The 19,546-nt window shown below is 44.2% G+C and overlaps 2 protein-coding genes across 5 annotated transcripts in view; one reads left to right on the plus strand and one right to left on the minus strand.

The window, feature by feature from the left end:
• The window catches only part of WASHC4 (WASH complex subunit 4), a 67,203-nt gene extending 58,161 nt beyond the window's left edge, over positions 1 to 9,042 (minus strand). For 3 of the 4 annotated variants that reach the window (XM_059681778.1, XM_059681777.1, XM_059681775.1), the window contains exons 1-6: positions 8,888 to 9,042; positions 5,743 to 5,882; positions 4,450 to 4,503; positions 4,289 to 4,354; positions 3,276 to 3,321; positions 1,149 to 1,216 (exon numbers count right to left, since the gene is read on the minus strand). In XM_059681778.1, coding sequence (XP_059537761.1) covers positions 1,149 to 1,216; positions 3,276 to 3,321; positions 4,289 to 4,354; positions 4,450 to 4,503; positions 5,743 to 5,882; positions 8,888 to 8,948 — 435 coding nt within the window. In that variant the 5' untranslated portion in view covers positions 8,949 to 9,042. The remainder of the gene's footprint in view (positions 1 to 1,148; positions 1,217 to 3,275; positions 3,322 to 4,288; positions 4,355 to 4,449; positions 4,504 to 5,742; positions 5,883 to 8,887) is intronic. The other variant, XM_059681776.1, reaches the window with a different exon arrangement.
• A 7,206-nt stretch (positions 9,043 to 16,248) lies between these two features.
• The window catches only part of ALDH1L2 (aldehyde dehydrogenase 1 family member L2), a 51,854-nt gene continuing 48,556 nt past the window's right edge, over positions 16,249 to 19,546 (plus strand). The window contains exon 1 of the mRNA XM_059681784.1: positions 16,249 to 16,433. Coding sequence (XP_059537767.1) covers positions 16,386 to 16,433 — 48 coding nt within the window. The 5' untranslated portion in view covers positions 16,249 to 16,385. The remainder of the gene's footprint in view (positions 16,434 to 19,546) is intronic.

Below are 19,546 nucleotides of genomic sequence, written 5' to 3' on the forward strand. Positions count from 1 at the left end.
AATCCCGGTCAGGGCACATACAAGAATCAACAATGAATGTATGTATAAATAAGTGGAACAAATCAATGTTCCTCTTTCTCTCTGCCTTCCTCTCTCTCTAAAATATTTTTTAATCACCTAAAACATAATGACACTGAAAGATTGATTGAATAAAGAAAGCTAAATCAAGAAAATGTTAACTCAAACAGCTGGGGTAGTGGTATTAATATCAGACAAAATAGACTGTTTGCATTATTACAGCTAATTACTATAAATAATATATACTTATATAACTACATATTATATACATAATAACTATCATCATAGTTTAAGAAGGTCACTATATGGTGATTAAAAAATTCAATTTAGCCCAGCTGATTTGGCTCAGTGGTTGAGCATCGACCTATGACCAGGAATCAAACCATGCCCTCTTGGTTCATAAGTTAACACTCAATCACTGAGTCCTCCAACTTTTATGTAACCAATTGTAAACATTGTATCTCTTCTTTTGATATATCTTGTGTGAACTGTTTTCTGGAATGGACCTTGACTGACCCATATCATAATACAGGATAATTTCAACAAAATGCTCTCAAAATTAGGCCAAGTAGACCAAAGAAAAGTAATAAAGATATAAAAGATCTGCACAATATATTAGCATTCTTGATTCAATGAAATAATCAAATCTTGTATCCAACAATCAGAACGTAGGTGGAATTTTGGGTATTTTTACCTCAGCTCCAATTTTTGCTTTTATCATATTGTACGAGCATTGCTCTTTAATGGAGAAGAAATGTAAGTTATTTCATTCTTTTGAAAAAAATTAAACCAAAAGACCTAGAATAAAACTTTGCAGTAATATCTAAATTGAAACATTTGGTTAGGAGCATCAAGTGCAGTTGCTTTAAACACCTCACCATTGCTCATGTAACAGCTTAATCATCTCCATGAACAACTTTTCCTGACATAAATGATTTCTTCCTACCTAGTACAAAGTTTAAATTATTTTAAAAGGTATGATCTCCTAAATTATAATCTAATGCCAACTAAGTGACTTACCCTCACAGTACAAATTCTTAGCATTTGAAGGTTTCAGAAATTTTTTAATTATGCGTAATTCACTCAAACTTTTCAAAGAAAAACTTCAATAAGAAGTAAAAATCAATTACCTGTAAGAATGAAATAAATCTCCCCATTTGAATTTGGCAATCACCTTCCACCATGCTAGAATCTGTGACTTTAAAAGGCAACATGAAGAATTGTATTTCAATTGTTTATATATAAACTCAATCAACACCAAAAACTAAAACTATGATTTTTATTCATTAGTACATCTTCTAATCTGTATAACATTAACAGAATTTTTACACTGAAGAGAAAAATGAGAAAATCATTACTTATACAATTGAAAGTAACCATCTGTTTCACTATTTAATAAATTCAAGGAAAATTCTTATGTAGTTACAGTGCTTTATCCTATACTAGAGGCCCGGTGCACAAAAATTTGTGCACTCGGGGAGGGAGGGGGGGTCCCTCAGCCCGGCCTGTGCCCTCTCCCAATCTGGGACCCCTCGGGAGATAACGACCTGCTGGCTTAGACCTGCTGCCGGGTGGCAGAGGGCAGGCCCAATCCCTAGGTACAGCCCCTGGTCGGGCTCAGAGCAGGGCCATTTGGGGAGTTGGGGCACCGCCCCATGTCTTGCACAGAGCAGGGAGGATCAGGAGGTTGCGATGCCACCCTCAGTCACGCTCAGGGTAGGGCCGATTGGGGGGTTGGGGCACCGCCCCCCGTCACACTCAAGGCAGGGTCGATGGGGAGGTTGCGGCGCAACCCCCTGTCACGCACAGAGCAGGGCCAGTCAGGGGGTTGGGGCGCTGGCCCCTGTCACTCACAGAGCAGAGCCCATCAGAGGGGTTGGGGCGCCGCCACTCTCACACTCATGGCAGGGCCGAAGGGGAGGTTATGGCTCTACCCCGTCACACACAGAGCAGGACCCGTTGGGGGGGGGGGCGGGGGTTGGGGCACCACACCCTGTCACACACAAAGCAGGGCCGATCAGGGGGTTGGGGCACTGCACCGTCACACACAGAGCCGCAGAGCGATCAGGGGGTTGGGGAGCTCCCCCCTATCAGGCACAGAGCAGGGCTGATCAGGGGGTTGGGGCGCCTTCCCCTGTCCTGAACAGAGCAGGGCGGATAGGGAGGTTGTGGCCCCGCCCCCTGTCGCACACAGAGCCGCAGGGCGATCAGGGGGTTCAGGGGGTTTGGGCACTGCCCCCTGTCACACTGATGCCGGTGCCAGGAGGCCTCGCGGCTCCGCTGATCCCCTTGCACTGGGTGTGTGTGTGGGGGGGGAGTGTCCCTCAGCCCAGCCTGCCCCCTCTCACATACTGGGAGCCCTCAGGCATTGACCCCCATCACCCTCCAATCGCAGGATCGGCCCCTTGCCCAGGCCTGATGCCTCTGGCCTAGGCGTTCGGCCCGGGCAGCGGGGACCCGCAGCTGCAGCGGCCCCACGATCGTGGGCTTCGCTTTAGGCCCAGGCAAGGGACCCCTAGCTCCTGGGACTGCCAGCTTCGACCGTGCCCAGCTCCCATCACTGGCTCCACCCCTACTTCCTGCTATCACTGGCCAGGGTGGAAAAGGCACCTGATTCTCTGATCATGGCTGGGGGGCAGGGCCAAGGCGGCCCCAGGGCCGCCTTGGCCCTGCCCCCCAGCTCTTAGCTCCCCCCTGGGTTTCCGATCACTGTCAGTGGCAGGGGGCTTCTTCCTGCTTTCCCTTTGGCCTCCCTGCATTGTGCCTACATATGCAAATTAACCACCATCTTGTTGGCAGTTAACTGCCATCTCAGTTGGCAGTTAATTTGCATATAGCCCTGATTAGCCAATGAAAAGGGTAGCTCGTATGCCAATTACCATTTTTCTCTTTTATTAGTGTTGATAATAAAAGCGTAGTATGCAAATTGTCCCCTCAACAAGAGACCGGAGTTCTTTCGGGAGTTCGACCAGGGAGCGGGGTGGCCAGGGGAAAGGAAGGAGACCCTGGCAGGCAGACACTAGGGACCCTACCAGTGCACGAAATAAACATATCACAAATAGACGTTAGAGAATTTGCTGCTGCTTCATCACTCAGGTTTTCTTATCACCTGTTCACCAAACGAGCAAACCAACAAAAAATCTGAATGCTTATTTTCTCACACTAATACATTATGGTAGTCCTAGAATTGTCTGTTAACTTTTTGTTCATTTCAATCTCAGTATCACAACACTACAATGTGAAATTTTAAAACTTACCTCCTTCTCCATAGAACAAGAGACCATTATAAAACTTAGTTTCAGCCTGTTTTAAAAAAAATAAAATAATTTTACAAGTTGCTCTTTTGTTTTTAAATTACTAGGCTCTCTTAGTTATCCATATTTATAATAAGCAAAGGACTACATCACTTATGCATAATTTCACTCAAAAACTGCTTACAATTCAGATACATCCAATTTATCTTTGGAGTACCAGAGTATTATTAATAGTCAAAGCTATTTCTGGATTTCTTTAGCCTTTACTTTGTATCACATCCTCCCATTATTTCATGGGAGAACAGAAAGCAAACACATTATCAAAAAGGTAGAGAAAAAAAAAGGAAGTTTACCAACTTCTTTCAGAGTTTTGATTGCTCAGGGGCAAGAAAACCCAAGATATTTTTAAAATTCAAAGCTTTTTTTAAAAATTAGTTCTGGCGGGGCTAGCATGTCTCAGTGGTTGAGCGTCAACCTATGAACCAGGAGATTATGGTTCAATTCCCAGTCAAGGCATATGCCAGGGATTACAGGGCTCAATCCCCCAAGTGGGGCGTGAAGGAGGCAGCCGATCAATGATTCTCTCTCACCATTGATGTTTCTCTCTCTCTCTCTCTCCTTTCCTCTCTGAAACCAATTAAAAATATATATATATTTTAAAGTAATAAAAAATCAGTTCTATCTAGAAAGCAAGTATATATGTCAGGTAATATAGACTTTGAAGGTATGCAGACCCATACTCAAAGTGTTACTATCAGTAAAATGTTAGGCAAGTGACACCCTCTTTAAACCTCAATTTCCCCATATATTCCTCACACACCGCCCCAGGCTGTTATAAGTATTAACAGGGTTAACACGGAATTTGGTACATAGTAAGTACTCCATCATTATTACTACTATTACTTTAAGTAAATAATTCATTCAACATTCAATAGATATTCAGGCACAATGTACACATATAAGCACATATTTGCTTTTAAATCATGTTTTAACATCTTACGAATACAAAAAATTACCTCGTATTTTAATTTCTTGATTTCACAACAAAGTGCAGCATAAACTGTGATGACTTTGTTTAAGACCTAGTTTCATGAGTAAAAAAATTTAAAAGTTACAAAAGTACATTATAGTGGATAAAGCATTTTTTAAAAAGATTTTTAGGTTTAGAATTCTGTACCTTGTTTTCAGTCTTTATAAGCTCCAAAAGGGAAGACTGCTCATAAGGCAAAAGCTGTATAAATAAGGAAAAAAATATTTATTTTTAATTTGAAAAAGAACAACAACAATGAAATCTTAAATACACAAATTAAGACTAACTCTATTCTATTTAATCTTGTGTTAGAACCTATACTCTGCAATAGCACCATACCAGATAGGGAGTGACTCCTAATGGGTATGGGATTTCTTTTGGAGGTGGTGAAAATGTTCTAAAATTGGCTCTAGTGCTGGTTGCACAACTTTGTGAATGCACTAAAAACCAAAGAATTGAATGATATGTGAACTATATCTCAACAACCCTGTTATTTAAAAAGTCAATATGTGACTTAGGACAGTGTCTAGCACAGGGGTGGGCAAACTTTTTGACTCGAGGGCCACAATGGGTTCTTAAACTGGACCAGAGGGCCGGAACAAAAGCATGGATGGAGTGTTTGTGTGAACTAATATAAATTCAAAGTAAACATCATTACATAAAAGGGTACGGTCTTTTTTTTCAATAGTTTTATTCATTACAAACGGGCTGGATCCGGCCCGCGGGCCGTAGTTTGCCCACGGCTGGCTCTAGCACATAATGCATGCTCAATAAATTTTAGTTATTAAGTGGTAACAGGCTATAGTTATCACTTAATAACTAAAACAAGATAGAACTACCTTGAAATGGAATAGAGCAAAAGTGACCTATTTCATACATTAAAAAATTACTCCCACATTAAAATTCCCTAAATAACATGAAGAGATTTTTAGGAAATGATGAAACTATTCTGTATCTTGATTGGGTATGAGTTACCTGGGTATATGTGTTTGGCAAAACTCATTGAAAAGTACATTTTAAATCTATGCATTTTACTGTATATAAAATAATATCACCAGAATATTCTATTCCAACCCTCTTCGTTTTCTTATTGATGAGAGAAATAAAAGCTAGCTCAAAGAGTCTGTCATTTTGACACTAAAGATTTTGAATTTGTGTCACCCTTTAACCAGTTAACTGCCACAATATTTTGAAAAAAATATTTTTTAAAAAAAGTTCCGCCACTTGTGTCTACAGATGCTTATGGCGTACAAATGGTTAAAAACACAAAAACATACAAAAATACCTGTATGGCTTAGAGAAAAGGAAATTAACAATTTTTCTCCATGTTTCTTTTACTTCTCTAGATCCCAAATAATATATGCTCCATTTTTAGCAGTTAAGTTTTCAAGATAAAGCATGTCCTGAAAATATATGCATAAAGTTTTTAAAAAATCAAACCTTTAATGCTATAGGATCAAGATTGAAATCCCAGACATCTCCAATTGAATCATCCAGTGCATCCTCAATTCTTCTCAATTGAGACGTATACTCCTCAAGAAATTTCCCATAATTCTTAAGCTGAACTTCAGCATGAATTTCTAAATTTAAATTTTAAAACAGTATGTGAGCAGCACAAAATTACAGGACATTTACTTCAAATAGTCTCAAAAGTCACAGCAAAGTAAATACTAAGCATTGTGAAATGTATTTAGGAACATCTTAACTTCTTGGAAATAAAGTTTCAAAGCTAAACAATAATTCAGCTTTCAATATTTTCCAGATAGATAAAATAATTTTAAAAGCAGATGTTGCTATATGAAGAGATATATATCACTTTTTAAAAATATCTTTTTATTGATTTCAAAGAGGAAGAGAAACATCAATGAGAGAGAAATATTGATCGGCTGCCTTGTGCATGCCCCCTACTGGGGAGTGGGCATGGAACCTGGGCATGTGCACTTGACTAGAAACCAATCTGAAACGGTTCAGTCCACTGGCCAGTGCTCTGTTCACTGAGCCAAACCAGCCCTCAGGGCAAAGAGATATACATGATTTTGAACCTAACTTGAAAGTATTATGAAAAAGTCACAATATTATTTACCCTATAATTTAGGGCTTTTTTTTTTAATATATTTTTATTGAATTTTTACAGAGAGGAAGGGAGAGAGACAGAGAGTCAGAAACATCGATGAGAGAGAAACATCGATCAGCAGCCCTCTGCACATCTCCCACCGGGGATATGCCCGCAACCCAGGCACATGCCCCTGACCGGAATCGAACCCGGGACCCCCCAGTCCGCAGGCCGACGCTCTATCCACTGAGCCAAACCGGCTTTGGCTAATTTAGGGCTTTTAAACATAAAATAATTTCTCAGACAATTCAATGTCCTGACTCTATGTTTTAGTCATAAACAACATTGGGGGAAGAGAGGGAGTAAAAATTCATGACCTGAATCAAGTGCAAAATTGTGTGTTGTCATTCGAGCAAAATTTAAAAGCATAATTATTAATTCCGTACACAGTACATTGCTTAAAAACACACTTATATATTGTTTTTAAAATAAATTTAGACCTGCTTCATCATCATATTATTCTGTACTGCCCCAAATTCACCAAGATATTTTATTTTACTATCATAATAGAGTTGGAAAAGCCAGTAAAGAACAGTAAGTATAGAATATTGGGTTGATATTTACCGAATTTACACACTAACAGATTCTAAAGAATCACTGGAATAAATTGAACAATAAAGGTATACATCAATATTAATGAAAGTAAATATTCCACCTTATACATAAGGATTGATTAAAGGCAGCAAATTCAATTCCGACTCAGTTTTTTTTAACATGAATAATTTTATTCAATCTCTGTATTCTAATAAAGGTAACAATTTTCCCTCCTCAAATTAGCAATGCAAAGCAAACTTTAAGATAAAGTATCTTCTGATTTATAAAGGATAAAGATCTAGCTCCCCATCCTCCCTTATCTTGCAACTAATGCAGAGTCAGGTGGATCAATTTAGTTCATTAAGGTTCCTACCTCATTACAGCATTAACCTAGTCCTAGGCAATTTTGAAAAACAATTAGTCTAGATACGATTCACAGTCCAAAACTTAATGAAAATCGGGCCCGGAGATGAGAAGTCATTTCCCTACAGCTTAAATTAAAAACAGCGTCAGGCTCTCCAAGTCCCAAGTACGTACACGTCTAATTCTCGGTTACATGGAAAATTACGGTCGCTGTATTCAACCAGCAAATGAGTTCTTAATGACAAAACTACAAAAACATGCCAATAAGTTACTCATTTCGTCTGCCTGGGAATTCACAAAGTAGCAGGCAACAGAAACCCTGTAAGAACTTTTAAGTTTCTTGTTGGTAAAAAATAAGGAATAGCTGTCAAAATTAGTAAAAGTTAAAAAGACTTGAAAGAAGAACTACATGGTGATTCTTCAGAATGAGATTTCAAAAACTCACTCACACGCTTCTCTCTCTGAACAGACGGCATTCTTCCTTCTACCTCTGTATCCCTGATGCCGAGCACTGTGCCCGGGACACGGGAAATGCCTGCTGGATAAATCTGATCATTCTCCTCTAAGGTGAACCGCTTTTTCAAACCCAGGAACGTATTTTTATCCCTATTCTTGGCGGACGGAAGCAAAGATTCCACCTCACGCATAAGAATTCATTACTTATTCCCAAGGCAGAGTCGGGGACCTTTGTCCTTAAAACTTCACAGGTGACCAGGTGCAGCTCACTGTCCACCAGCGAACACAGGATCCTCTCCAACTCGTATTCATCTCATGTGGCGTTTCACTGGAATCATTAGTTTGGCTTCTAAATTTTGCAGCATGGACTTGAATGTGTTGGGGGGGGGGGGGGTAATGGGTGTGTGTGTGCGTGTGTGTGTGTGTTTTGCTGGACTTCTAACTTAAATCAGGCAATTCGATCTTCTGAAACAAAATCGGAAGCAGATTTGCTGTAACTTGTGAAACCTTTCTAGCTGCGATGGAAACTGCAGGACATCACTTTTATCGAACGTGGAGAAAAGGCTGGAAGAAGAAGATGCATTAGCATTCACGTGGGGCCTGGGGGGTGTTTTGTTCCACGTGAAGAATTCTTTTTCTCTATATTCTACGATTATAAGAGTAAAGAGGGAAAAAACACCAAACTTCCAAAAAGTTGGCTGGGGAGGAAGAAAAGAAAAACAGGAAACCGAAACAGGAACCGGGACCTCAGCCTCTCCTAGAAGCGAACGCTCCGCGGATCCGGCGAAAGCCCTGAGCGCCCTGACCGGGCCTCCCCGGACCCGCCCTCGGGCTGCAGGCGGTGGACGCCGCTCCCCCCGGGGCACCGCGGGTTTTCCAGGGGTGTCGCCGCCCGAACCCCAAGCCCGGTCCGGGCCGGCCTGGCCTGCCATTGCTAGGACCCCACCACCAACAACAACAACCCCGAAAGTAACGCTCGAGAGCGCTTCCTCTCACACCCCAAGGGGCAGAAAGTGCCCCCAAGCAGAGGGCTGCGCAGCAACCACGACGCAGAGCCCTCCCGCAGGAGCCCGCCGGGGCGGAAGCCCGCGCGGGAGCGTCCCCGCGCCGCTCTCTTACTCTGCGAGCCGTCATCAACGCGGTCGAACTCCCAGTCCGGGGACAGAGTCTCCACCGCCATCCCCGCGGCACCTCCCTCAGTCACAGTCCCCGGCAGCCGGGATGACTAGGGCGGCCTCACCCCAGCGGCTGTCACGGCACGTGACTTCCGGCCCTAGCCCCGCCCCTGCTTGCGAGGGTCGAGTGGGCTTAGGCTCCCGCGGCCGCGGGGGCCGCTGGGAAAGCGAGTCCTTCGCGGCGACGGGGTTGGCTGCCATGGTGGCGGCGGTGCTCGCCGGGTGCTGTTTTTACGTGGGCCTCGCCACCGTTTACTTCTCGTCTCACGCCGCACCGGTACCCTCAATTTCGCCCTGCTGTGCGCCGGCCATGTTTAATACCTGGGGAGTTGTTCCCGCAGTCTACCCTGGAAAGGGCAAAACTGATGGGGAGGGGGGTTCCCAGGAAGCTTGGTCCTCTCGGAAGTCGCGGTCCAGGCGCTTCTTCCAAGAAGCCGGTATTTCCGACCCCCTCCCTGTCGCCACCATCAGAGAGCTTCCAGCTTTCTTCCTGCAGGGTCTGTGCGATTCCTCTCGAGAGAACACTGCTGTGTGAGAGGAGGAGGTACTTTACCAACACCAGAGCGAGGAATTTCACTCTTCAGCCTACATTGCATTCGCCCGCTCTCCACGCCCTCCTCTCAAAAAGGTGGAGAAAGCGCTGTTAAGCGTGTGTGTTGTTTTGTTTTTTGTTTTCAGAGAGAAAGGAGGAGAGAGAGAGAGAGAGACCAATCATGAGAATCATTAATCGGCTGCCTCCCGCACGCCCCCTACTGGGGGTTGAGCCGCAACCGGGCATGTGCCCAGACCTTGAGGCTCAACCACGAAGCGACCGGCCAGGCTAAGTGCATTTTTAAATGTTCAGGCTAAGTGCATTTTTAAATGTTCATACCTGGTGCCTGACCTTCCCGCAAAAAAGAATGTGTTACCCAGTAACTCTCTAGTAATAACAAGGTTCATTACTGCCTGATTTTTAATACATACTAATGGAAAAGATCTAAATGTCCATCAACAGGGAATAATTACAGAGTTTAATCATCCATACTTTGAAATACTATACCAGATAGCTATTTAGAGAAATAAAGTAAATGAATAGAGGCATGAGAAAATGTTAATTTCTTCAACCAGTGTTTAATCAGGACCTCTCCTGGTCGATATATCACAGTGACTGAAATCCTTCAAAGAGCTCAGTTGTCTGGTAAGGGAAATTATTAAGATACCTTAACTTGGGAATCGACAAAGTATAGTTGGCAGACCTGCACTTGCTTTTGTAAATAGTTTTATTGGAACACAATCATGCCTTTTTATTTGCATATTGTCTATGGCTGCTTCACAACAGAATGTAAGAGTGGAGTAGTCACAACAGTAACCATATGGCCCATAAGCCTAAAATATTTACTACTAGAGGCCCAGTGCACAAAAATTTGTGTACGGGGGGGGGGGGGGGGGGGAGCGGGCGCCCTCAGCCCGGCCTGTGCTCTCTCACAATCTGGGACCCCTCGGGGGATGACCACCTGCTGGCTTAGGCCTGCTCCCTGGGGGATTGGGCCTAAGCTGGCAATCAGACATCCCTCTGGCAGCCCAGCAGCCCTCAGGGGATGTCCACTTGCCAGCGGGGAGCAGACCTAAGCTGCAGTTGGACATCCTTAGCGCTGCTGAGGAGGCAGGAGAGGCTCCCACCACCACTGCTGTACTGGCAGCCATCAGCCTGGCTTGTGGCTGAGCAGAGTTCCCCCATGTGGGAGCGCCCTGACCACCAGAGGGCAGCTCCTGCATTGAGCGTCTGCCCCCTGGTGGTCAGTGTGTGTCATAGTGATCAGTCATTCCTAGTCCTTCTGCTGTTAGGGTCAGTTTGCATATTACCCTTTACTATATAGGATAGAGGCCTGGTGCACAGGTGGGGGCTGGCTGGTTTGCCCTGAAGGGTGTCCCGGATCAGGGTGAGGGTCCCGCTTGGGTGCCTGGCCAGCCTGGGTGAGGGGCTGATGGCTGCAGCTGGTCATACCCCCTTCAGGGTGGGGGTCCGCACTGGGGTGCCTGTCCAGTCTGGGTGAGGGGCTGAGGGCCGAATTCAGGCTGGCTAGTGACTGAAGCTCCCAGCCTCTCCTTTTTTTTTCTTTTTTCTTTTTATTCTGGGATTAATTTACCTTCTATAATTGAAACTTTGTTGCCATCACTGGAGCTGAGAGCCGGCTCCTGCTCGCTCCCAGCTCTGAGGCCACGGCCTGCTAAAAGCAGGTATCTGGGGTTTGTTTAGCTTCTGTAATTGAAACTTTGTTGCTTAAGGAGCTCAGAGCCGGGCTGTGGCAGGCAGGGAACCTTGGCTTCCTCCATCACTGGAGCAAGCAAGCCTCCTGCTCGCTTCAGCTGCGTGGCTGCCGGCCACCATCTTAGTTGGCAGTTAATTTGCATATTGGCCTGATTAGCTAATGGGAGCGTAGCGAAGGTATGGTCAATTACCCTTTTTGTCTTTTATTAGATAGGATAGGTTTTTTAAGAAAATGTTTGCCAACCCTTCTTTCATCTTCAAAAGAGAAAAATGGGCAAGAAAAAAAAAAAGAACAGCCGAAACCGGTTTGGCTCAGTGGATAGAGCGTCGGCCTGCAGACTGAAAGGTCCCGGGTTCGATTCCAGTCAAGGGCATGTACCTTGGTTGCGGGCACATCCCCAGTAGGAGGTGTGCAGGAGGCAGCTGATCGATGTTTCTCTCTCATCAATGTTTCTAACTCTCTATCTCTCTCCCTTCCTCTCTGTAAAAAATCAATAAAATATATAAAAAATAAAAATAACAACAACAAAAAGGGAGTCTTTCTATACAAGTTACGGTCTACAAAGTGGGTTGAGATAACCTAATTTAAAAAGCATAAATATCTTAGAAAAATCTTATAATTAATGTAGCAAACTAATTTACAAGAATACCTCTATGTCCTTGTAAGGAGGCAATGGAGACCTACTTGCAGTTAGTAACTAGTAAAAGTAAGCAAAATATAATGAAAATAACTTTTTAAAGATCTGAAAAAGAACAAAAGCAGGTAGAAACCACAAGAAAATTTACTCAGCAACTGGGAATAATTATGAGTTTGTGAATTTTTTGCCTGACAGTATCCCTCACCCCTTCAAATCCATGAGTGAAACGCCGCAGTCTTATTGGCCTCAGGTGGTAGCAAACTACATTCAGGGTTGTTGGAAGAGAAACTGGAAATTGGGCAGTGGGGGAGAGGTTGTACACTGAAGCAGGAGACTCGCCCAAGGGATGGGGTCTAAAATTCGAGTATAAACTCTGCCAAATCTCTGACTGACCCCTAAACTGCATGCAGAGAGTCTGCCAAAATAGCAGCCAGGAGTCCTTGAGAAACAACTACACTTGTTACAGTATGTAATTTTTAATACATCTAGTGGCGAAATTGGCCTGCATACCCATCCAGTTTCAGGATACAAATGATCTCAGATCTTAGATTTTTACTGTTTCTTTCCTGTCTCCCCACAATTTTTGCTACATTCTTTAGGTTCTGTATGGTGGGCCTCGGCAGCTTCAGGCTCATCAGCACACCAAATCTAGCATGAGAGAGAAAAGAAGCACACTTAACCGATAGTTCAAACAGAAGTCCCAGAATTAAGTCTTGCTGGCCTTGATTAGCCTTACTAGGACACTGTGCACACTGTTGAATCAATCCTTGTAATTGAGAGGATGGGCGACATGCACCCGTTGGCTTTTTCTAGGTCATGTGCTCCACCCCTGGATCCCAGGAGGGATGGGGGATCTGAAGTAGTGGGCTGGTTTAACAGGAGTGGTGCTACCTGTATATCACACTCTTTCCTAGGGTGATGTCTTCTAAGGGTATCATTTGAGAACCTGGGGTGTTTATTGGACTGCTTTCTTCTTGGCAGATGTTGAACTCTTTTTTTTCTAGTTTAAATAAATAAATGAAATGAAATATATCTCTTACATAAAGGCCAATGATAATCCCCAGAGTTACTGAAAAAACTAGCATTTTTTTGTATCCCATCTTTTAAGTGCAATCTGGTGGTGTGCATCAGTGTTTAAACTGCTACCTTTGGGTTAGAAACAGACCTCTGTACTCATCTTAAAGACCTGACTGGATCCTTTGGTGAAGGTTGCTCAGGGGAGAGACTAGAAACAACCTTATGTCCACCAGCAAGGATAGGTTAAGTAAATAACATGTATGACACTCCATGGAGTGTGGGGCAGATATTAAAAATGAGGGTGCAGAACTTCATATGCAAATTTCTAAAAATAAAGCAGTTAGGTTTTTTTTTCATTTACTGCAATTTCTGGCATATTTAAGCTTAAACCTAATATCTTACTAATTTCCTTCCATGTTTGCCGGGAGCCGGTCCATCCTTACTGTTTCAAGGGACCTGGCATATATGGCATACGGTTCTTAATATGTTTGCTCACCTTCTTGGCGCTGTGTTTTAACCAAGGTCACCTCTCCAAGAAAGGTTGAATCCCCAGGTAGGGATTTTCCCCTGAAGTTAGGGAGGGAATAAAACCCCTCAACTAAGTGCCAGGTAGGTAATTAATCACTTTAACTACGAACAATCATGCTTAAGCTACATAATCTTTACTCCCTGGAATGGAGATAAGAAACGCCCTAACCTTTGTAATAGAGATTGATAGGATTGGATCAACTGGTATAAATACAGATGTAACCAGAGAGAGACAGAACTTAGAACACAGAACTCAGAACACAGAACTTAGAATCAACAAGACAGAACTTCAGAGACAGAATTCAGAAGACAGAACCTACTCGGAACCTGGAGATGGAGGAGCTTCGCTGGAGAGAACATGGCAAGGGATCCTGGACTGAACCTGACTGCAGAGGCTGGCAAGAGAGCCTGACTAGAACCTGGTGACTGAACCTGGCTGGAGAACCTAGCAAGAGAACATGGACACAGAACCTCTCTGGAGATCCAGATCAGAACTTGGCTGGAGATCCTGGCTAGGCTACTGATCAACTGAACGTTGTCTCCGTGTCATTCCTTCTTCGCCGACTCCGTCCACACCTTTGGGGACCCCTGGACCTGCTGGGGCTGGACCCCAGCACATGTTTTTCCACCTATTTCATATTTCTTTTTCTCACCTTTCCTGCCTTCTTTTGGATTGATTTTTTTAAAAAATAATTGTCTTCTTGATAGTTTTACATTCTATTAACTTGGTAGTTATACATAGTATTACTATTCTTTTAGAGGTTATACTAGAGATTATAATATGCATCCTTAACTTATTATAGTCTAACATAAATTAGTATGTTTATTATTTCTAAGACATTGCTATAGCCTTAGAACACTTCAAGTCCACCTTCCCTCCCTAAAACTCAGATACTATTGTTGTCATATATTTTAATTATATATATTTTTGAACTCTATAAAACATATTAGAATTACTTTAGACAATATTAACTTGAATCTGTCCTTATATTTACCCTTTCTATTGCTCTTCATTCCTTTATCTCTGAACTTCTATCTAGGATTATGTCCTTTCTGCCTAATGATCATTTCATTCCTCCTAGCTCCCCAAACTTACCCAACAATTTTTATTGTTGTTTGTATATTTTCATATATATATATATATATATATATATATATCCACAAGATTTTATTATTATTGTTGTTGTTCATATGGCTCATGTTCACTTAAATTCACTCACATATTTGCCCTTTTTTTTCCCCATTTCTTCCTGCATTTGAAAGCTTCCATATGGGTAATTTTCCTCCTGCTTGAAGGACACTCTTTAATATTTCTTTTATAGTGTGTCTGCTGATGTATTTCATCCTTTTTTTTGGTTATATAAATCTAGATTGGCAGTGCTTTTTTGTTTGTGAAACTCTCTAATTGCAGCTGGTCTAACCTCCAATTATCAAGAGAACTATACTTTTGGTTCTTACAGAAGAAAATCTTAGTCATCATATTTCATTGTATCTGGGTGAACATAAACTCATTTTCTAAAGTTAGGAGTTGGAGTATAGAACTATGGAACCCCCATTCGGGAAAAAACCACACTCCTTGCCCACCCCTCCCAGTTTACACAGATCAGAACAAATAAAATGAGTATCAGTATTTAGAAGTTTAAAAAGTCAAGAAATCACAAGATAAAAATTAAAAAAAAGAAATCACAAGATACTGTCAGGGAAATGGATTGAATAGGCAAGGGGCAGTTCCCAAAGCAAAACCCTGGATGTTTGCTGCAATTCTCCAAGCTTTCAGGATTGTTCTTTTTTCTCTCCCTCTTACCTTCCTAAACATATTCATTCCTTTATTCTCTCAAGTACGTTAAAAGCTCTTTTTAGTGATAGATACTGTAAATCCTTATAAATCAGAAAGGGCCCATTTTGCAAGGAGCTTCCAGTAGAGAAGATAACAGGTACATAAATACCAAGAACCAATTAAGATGTCATAAGAGATGCAAAGACAAAAATCCTTCCCAGTTCAGAGGAGTAAAGGATTAGTTTGGGGGAATTAGGCTGTTAGGGAGAAAGAATCAGGAAAAATGCCTCCAGGAGGCTGTATTTGAGCTATACCTTTAAGAAGAGAAGGAATTTGGTCATGCAGAGTTGGGGACAAGTGACAAGGGCAGGTGACAAGCTCTCCTAGGAAGCATTATCCAGGGAGGAATTGGCAAGCACTACCATTAGACAGGATTACATGTGCAAAAGAGCAGTAAGTAATAAGAGCAATACAAGGCTGCAGATGGCTTTGCAGGCCAGCTAAGTTCTCTTTGAGACAAGTGCTCAGCTAAGCATGTCTGAGTAGCAAAGGAATCTACCTACCTACCTATCTATCATCTATCTATTTACCTATCTATCCATTATCTGACAATCATCTATTGGAGACTAGCCCTGTGCCAGGTCTTTTGCCATGTGCTTTATACACAGACTTTAATTAAATTTTCCTATTGGACTGTGAGATAGGTATAAGGATCCTTAAATAGCGAAGGTGCCCCCATGCCTTCAATTTCGTAACTCGATGCACACTGGCATGCCTGTTGCCTTCTAGGATTGTGTATGGACGTGACTTGGAGTGGCAGCTTGAACGTTAAGGTAGATCCCTCTATACCGCAGAGGGTCTGAGTTAATTGGTAGAAGGTCCCACAGCCAGTGAGTACCTGGAACACGACTGGAACCGAGCTAGCCCCAGGGAGCAGTCCCTACCTCTGGGCACTCGCTCAGCACCTGGCCTGGGGCCGCCGAGGCACCAAGCGGGCCAGCGCACGCCCCGCCCAATCTCACAGGATTGGCCCCCGAGCCCTGCCAGCTGGAGGGGGCGGGGCTGGAGTCGGGGGCTGGAGCCGGGGGTGGTTGCAGGGGCTTACCTTGCCAGCCAGCAGCTAGCGCCGCCGCCCGGGGCTTAGAAGCTGCATACCGCGCCCGCTGAGCCACCCGCCTGCCTCCCGCGTCTCCGCCCGCGGAGCCGCCCTCGCACGAGCCAGTGTCCAGCCAGAATGCTGCGGCGGGGCAGCCAGGCGCTCCGGCGCTTCTCCACCGGCCGGGTGAGTCCCGCCCTGGCCAGCGTCCCTGCTCCCACCCCGGACTAGTTACTACAGTCTAGAGACCCTGGGCTGGAGCGCCGGGCGGCGGGGTTGGGGGTGGGCAGCGGTGTTTAGACAGCTAAAAACCAAGATCACGCTGTTAAAACTGGGAGACTGCAGAAGAGAGTTCGGGAGGGTCCCGGATGGGGCTTGGCCAGCGTGCCGTGGCCTTCTTTGGGGAAGGGGCTTTGGAACTTCCAAGGTCTGGCTGGGATTGACGGCTGGGAACGGTCACCAGGCAAGGGGCAGCGTCTGGGGCTTCCTTTCTTTTTTCCCTTTCAATCGTGAGATTCCCTGGTAACGAGCTGCTAGACGGAGACGATCTGCTGGAGGAGAGCGCTATCGAGTCAGCCTGCTGCTCTTGGGCGGCCTGAGAGGCATGAGCGCTCCCCACTGGCTCGAAGGGCCCGTTCAGAGAGTGGCACTTATTGCTGGTGGCTGCGAGCTCGTTATTCCTGAGCTGCAGGCGGCAAGATCTCTAGGGTTACTAAGCGCTGCAGAAGCAGCCACTCTGGAACACTCGTAAACTGTAGCAAGAACCCAGCGTTGGCCCAGCCTTGGGCCTTGGAATTGCATCAGCACCTCCAGAAATGGAAGGAGAGCCCACACGTTGCGTGGGGGGGGCACTGCCTTCAGCACTTTTGGGGGCCTCTGGAGAGATGCCACCTTGTATCTTAGCAGACTAAAAGCTGCTTAGGGAAGAGGAAAAAAACCCACATCCATCCCACTTACAGTATCTCTTAATAGGAAGTGCATGTTTGCTGTGTTGCACAAGAATTTGCTTTCGATTCGTCTTTTCTGCCAAAGCCATAATTACATGTGTGCAGATTCAAATGGGAACAGTTGGGAGCTGGGAAGACGTGTCAAGTAGCACCAAGAACTGATCCAAAGTGGCCTAAGTGGAAAAGCTTTATCCTCCAGACAACGCCAAATAATGAGCACTCACTTTACCCCATGCAGGCGGTGCTAGTTATGTTGGAAGCATCCATCTTTTTTAAATTAGAGAAAAAGAGATCTGCGGTGGTGGAGCTTCTGCTCGTTCTCTGGAGCAGTGCGCTGGATTCCTCCTCAAGTTCCTCCCGCCACGTGGCACACGGGAATCTAGGTTGGATGGCAAGAGAGCAAGGGGCCTGTGCCAGCCTGTTTTAGTGGCCTCCTCTGTCAACACCTTTCATTGAATTTTATTTTTTGGAGAGCAGAAAAAAGTCTTGAAGAGCAAAAAGATTATTACGATAATGGGGTTTACATAAGATTTGACTAGTAAAATCTGAACGTCCCAGGTGGCAAATAGCATAAACAAAAACATGTGTGTGGGGGAAGCACCAGGCAGGGTGAGGGGTCAGGGGCCTGAGCCTGGCTGCACCCAGGAATGCTGGTGGAAGAACAGTGACATGTGGCTGGGGAGACGGCAGTTTCTTCAACGGCCAAAAGGAAGGCATGGGAGAAGTGAAGCATTGGGTGTTTCTTGCCCCACAGAAAGTGAGGAGCCACCCTTTGGACTGTGTCCTATAAGAATTGTTCAAAATCAAGCGCGGCTGGTGGGAGTGTAAAATGGTACAGCCACTTTGGAAAACTGGCAGTGTTTGTTTTTTTTTTTAAATAAAGTTAAACATTTTATGGCCCAGCAATTGCACTCCTAGGTATTTGCCCATGAAAACTTTTATTCACACAAATACCTACTTATGAATGTTTAGAGAGGCTTTGTTCCTAGTCACCAAAAATTGGAAATAACTTAAATGTCCTTCAGTTGGTGACAGGATAAACAAACTGTGGTATATTCATCCAAACAATGGAATCCTACTCAGAAAAGAAAAGTAGAAGGGGAATGGACTACTGATACATACAACATGGATGAAACTCAAATATGTATGCTAAGGGTAAGAAGACAGACTCTAAGGGCTTCCTATTATATAATTCCATTTATCTAACATTTGGAACGAGTAAAACTTAGTGATAGGCAAAAGATCAATTATTGTCAGGGGCTGGAGATAGGGCAAGGATTGATTACAAAGGGACATAAAGGACTTTTGGGGGCTGACGGAACAGTGTTTTATCTTGGTTGTGGTTATATGACTGTGTGTTTGTTTAAACTGACAGAACTATACACTGAAAAGGGCATATTCTGTATATAAATTATACTGTCATCTAGAAAAAAAAATCACAGCACTTTTTATGAGTTTGGTATTAAAGCAAAATGGGGGGAGGGGAATCTCTCTGGATGTAGCAAAATCCAAGGGGAAAATTACTTTATAACATTCCCTGATAGAATATACTTTTCCATTCTCTGATTTAAAGAAATGGATTTAGAGCCCTAGCCAGTTTTGCTCAGTGGATAGAGCATCAGCCTGCGGACCAAAGGGTCCTGGGTTCGACTCCAGTCAAGTGCACGTACCTTGGTTGCAGGCTCCTCCGTGGCCCGGGCCCTGGTCTGAGCTCATGCACGAGGCAAACAAGCAATGTGTTTCTCTCACATTGGTATTTCTGTCTTGCCCTCCCTCTTCCACTCTCCCTAAAAAATCAATGGAAAAATATCTTTGGGTGAGGATTAAGAAAGAAATAGAGAAAGAAAGAAATGGACTTAGAAATATTTATTGATTTCAGTTTAGTGAAATGACTGGATCTTTTTAACTAGTGCAATGACGGGTCAACCAGTCGCTATGACGCACACTGACCACCAGGGAGCAGATGCTCAATGCAGGAGCTGTCCCCTGGTGGTCAGTGCACTCCCATAGCCAACCTCCCACAGCCCCTCCTGCCTCCCTCTTCCCACCAGCCAACCTCCCATGGCACCCCCCCTACCCCACACCAGGCCAGCTGCAGCCCCTCTCCCCCCAGCCCACCGGCCAACCTCCCACAGCCCCTCCCCCGGCCAGCTGGCTCCCCCAATAGGCCTGGATCGCTGGCCAGGCAGAGGGACCCCACCCATGCACACATTCATGCACCAGGCTTCTATTACAGTAATAAAATCCTTTGTCAGTTACTATTGTCCACTCTCTTGCCTGGCTCACTGCTTCTTAATTTCTCCTCATGGTGGGGATTAGTTAGCCCTCATACTTATTTTGCTTCCTCTGCCA

The sequence above is a fragment of the Myotis daubentonii genome, chromosome 2, assembly GCF_963259705.1.
Source record: "Myotis daubentonii chromosome 2, mMyoDau2.1, whole genome shotgun sequence".
NCBI classification, from domain to species: domain Eukaryota; kingdom Metazoa; phylum Chordata; class Mammalia; order Chiroptera; family Vespertilionidae; genus Myotis; species Myotis daubentonii.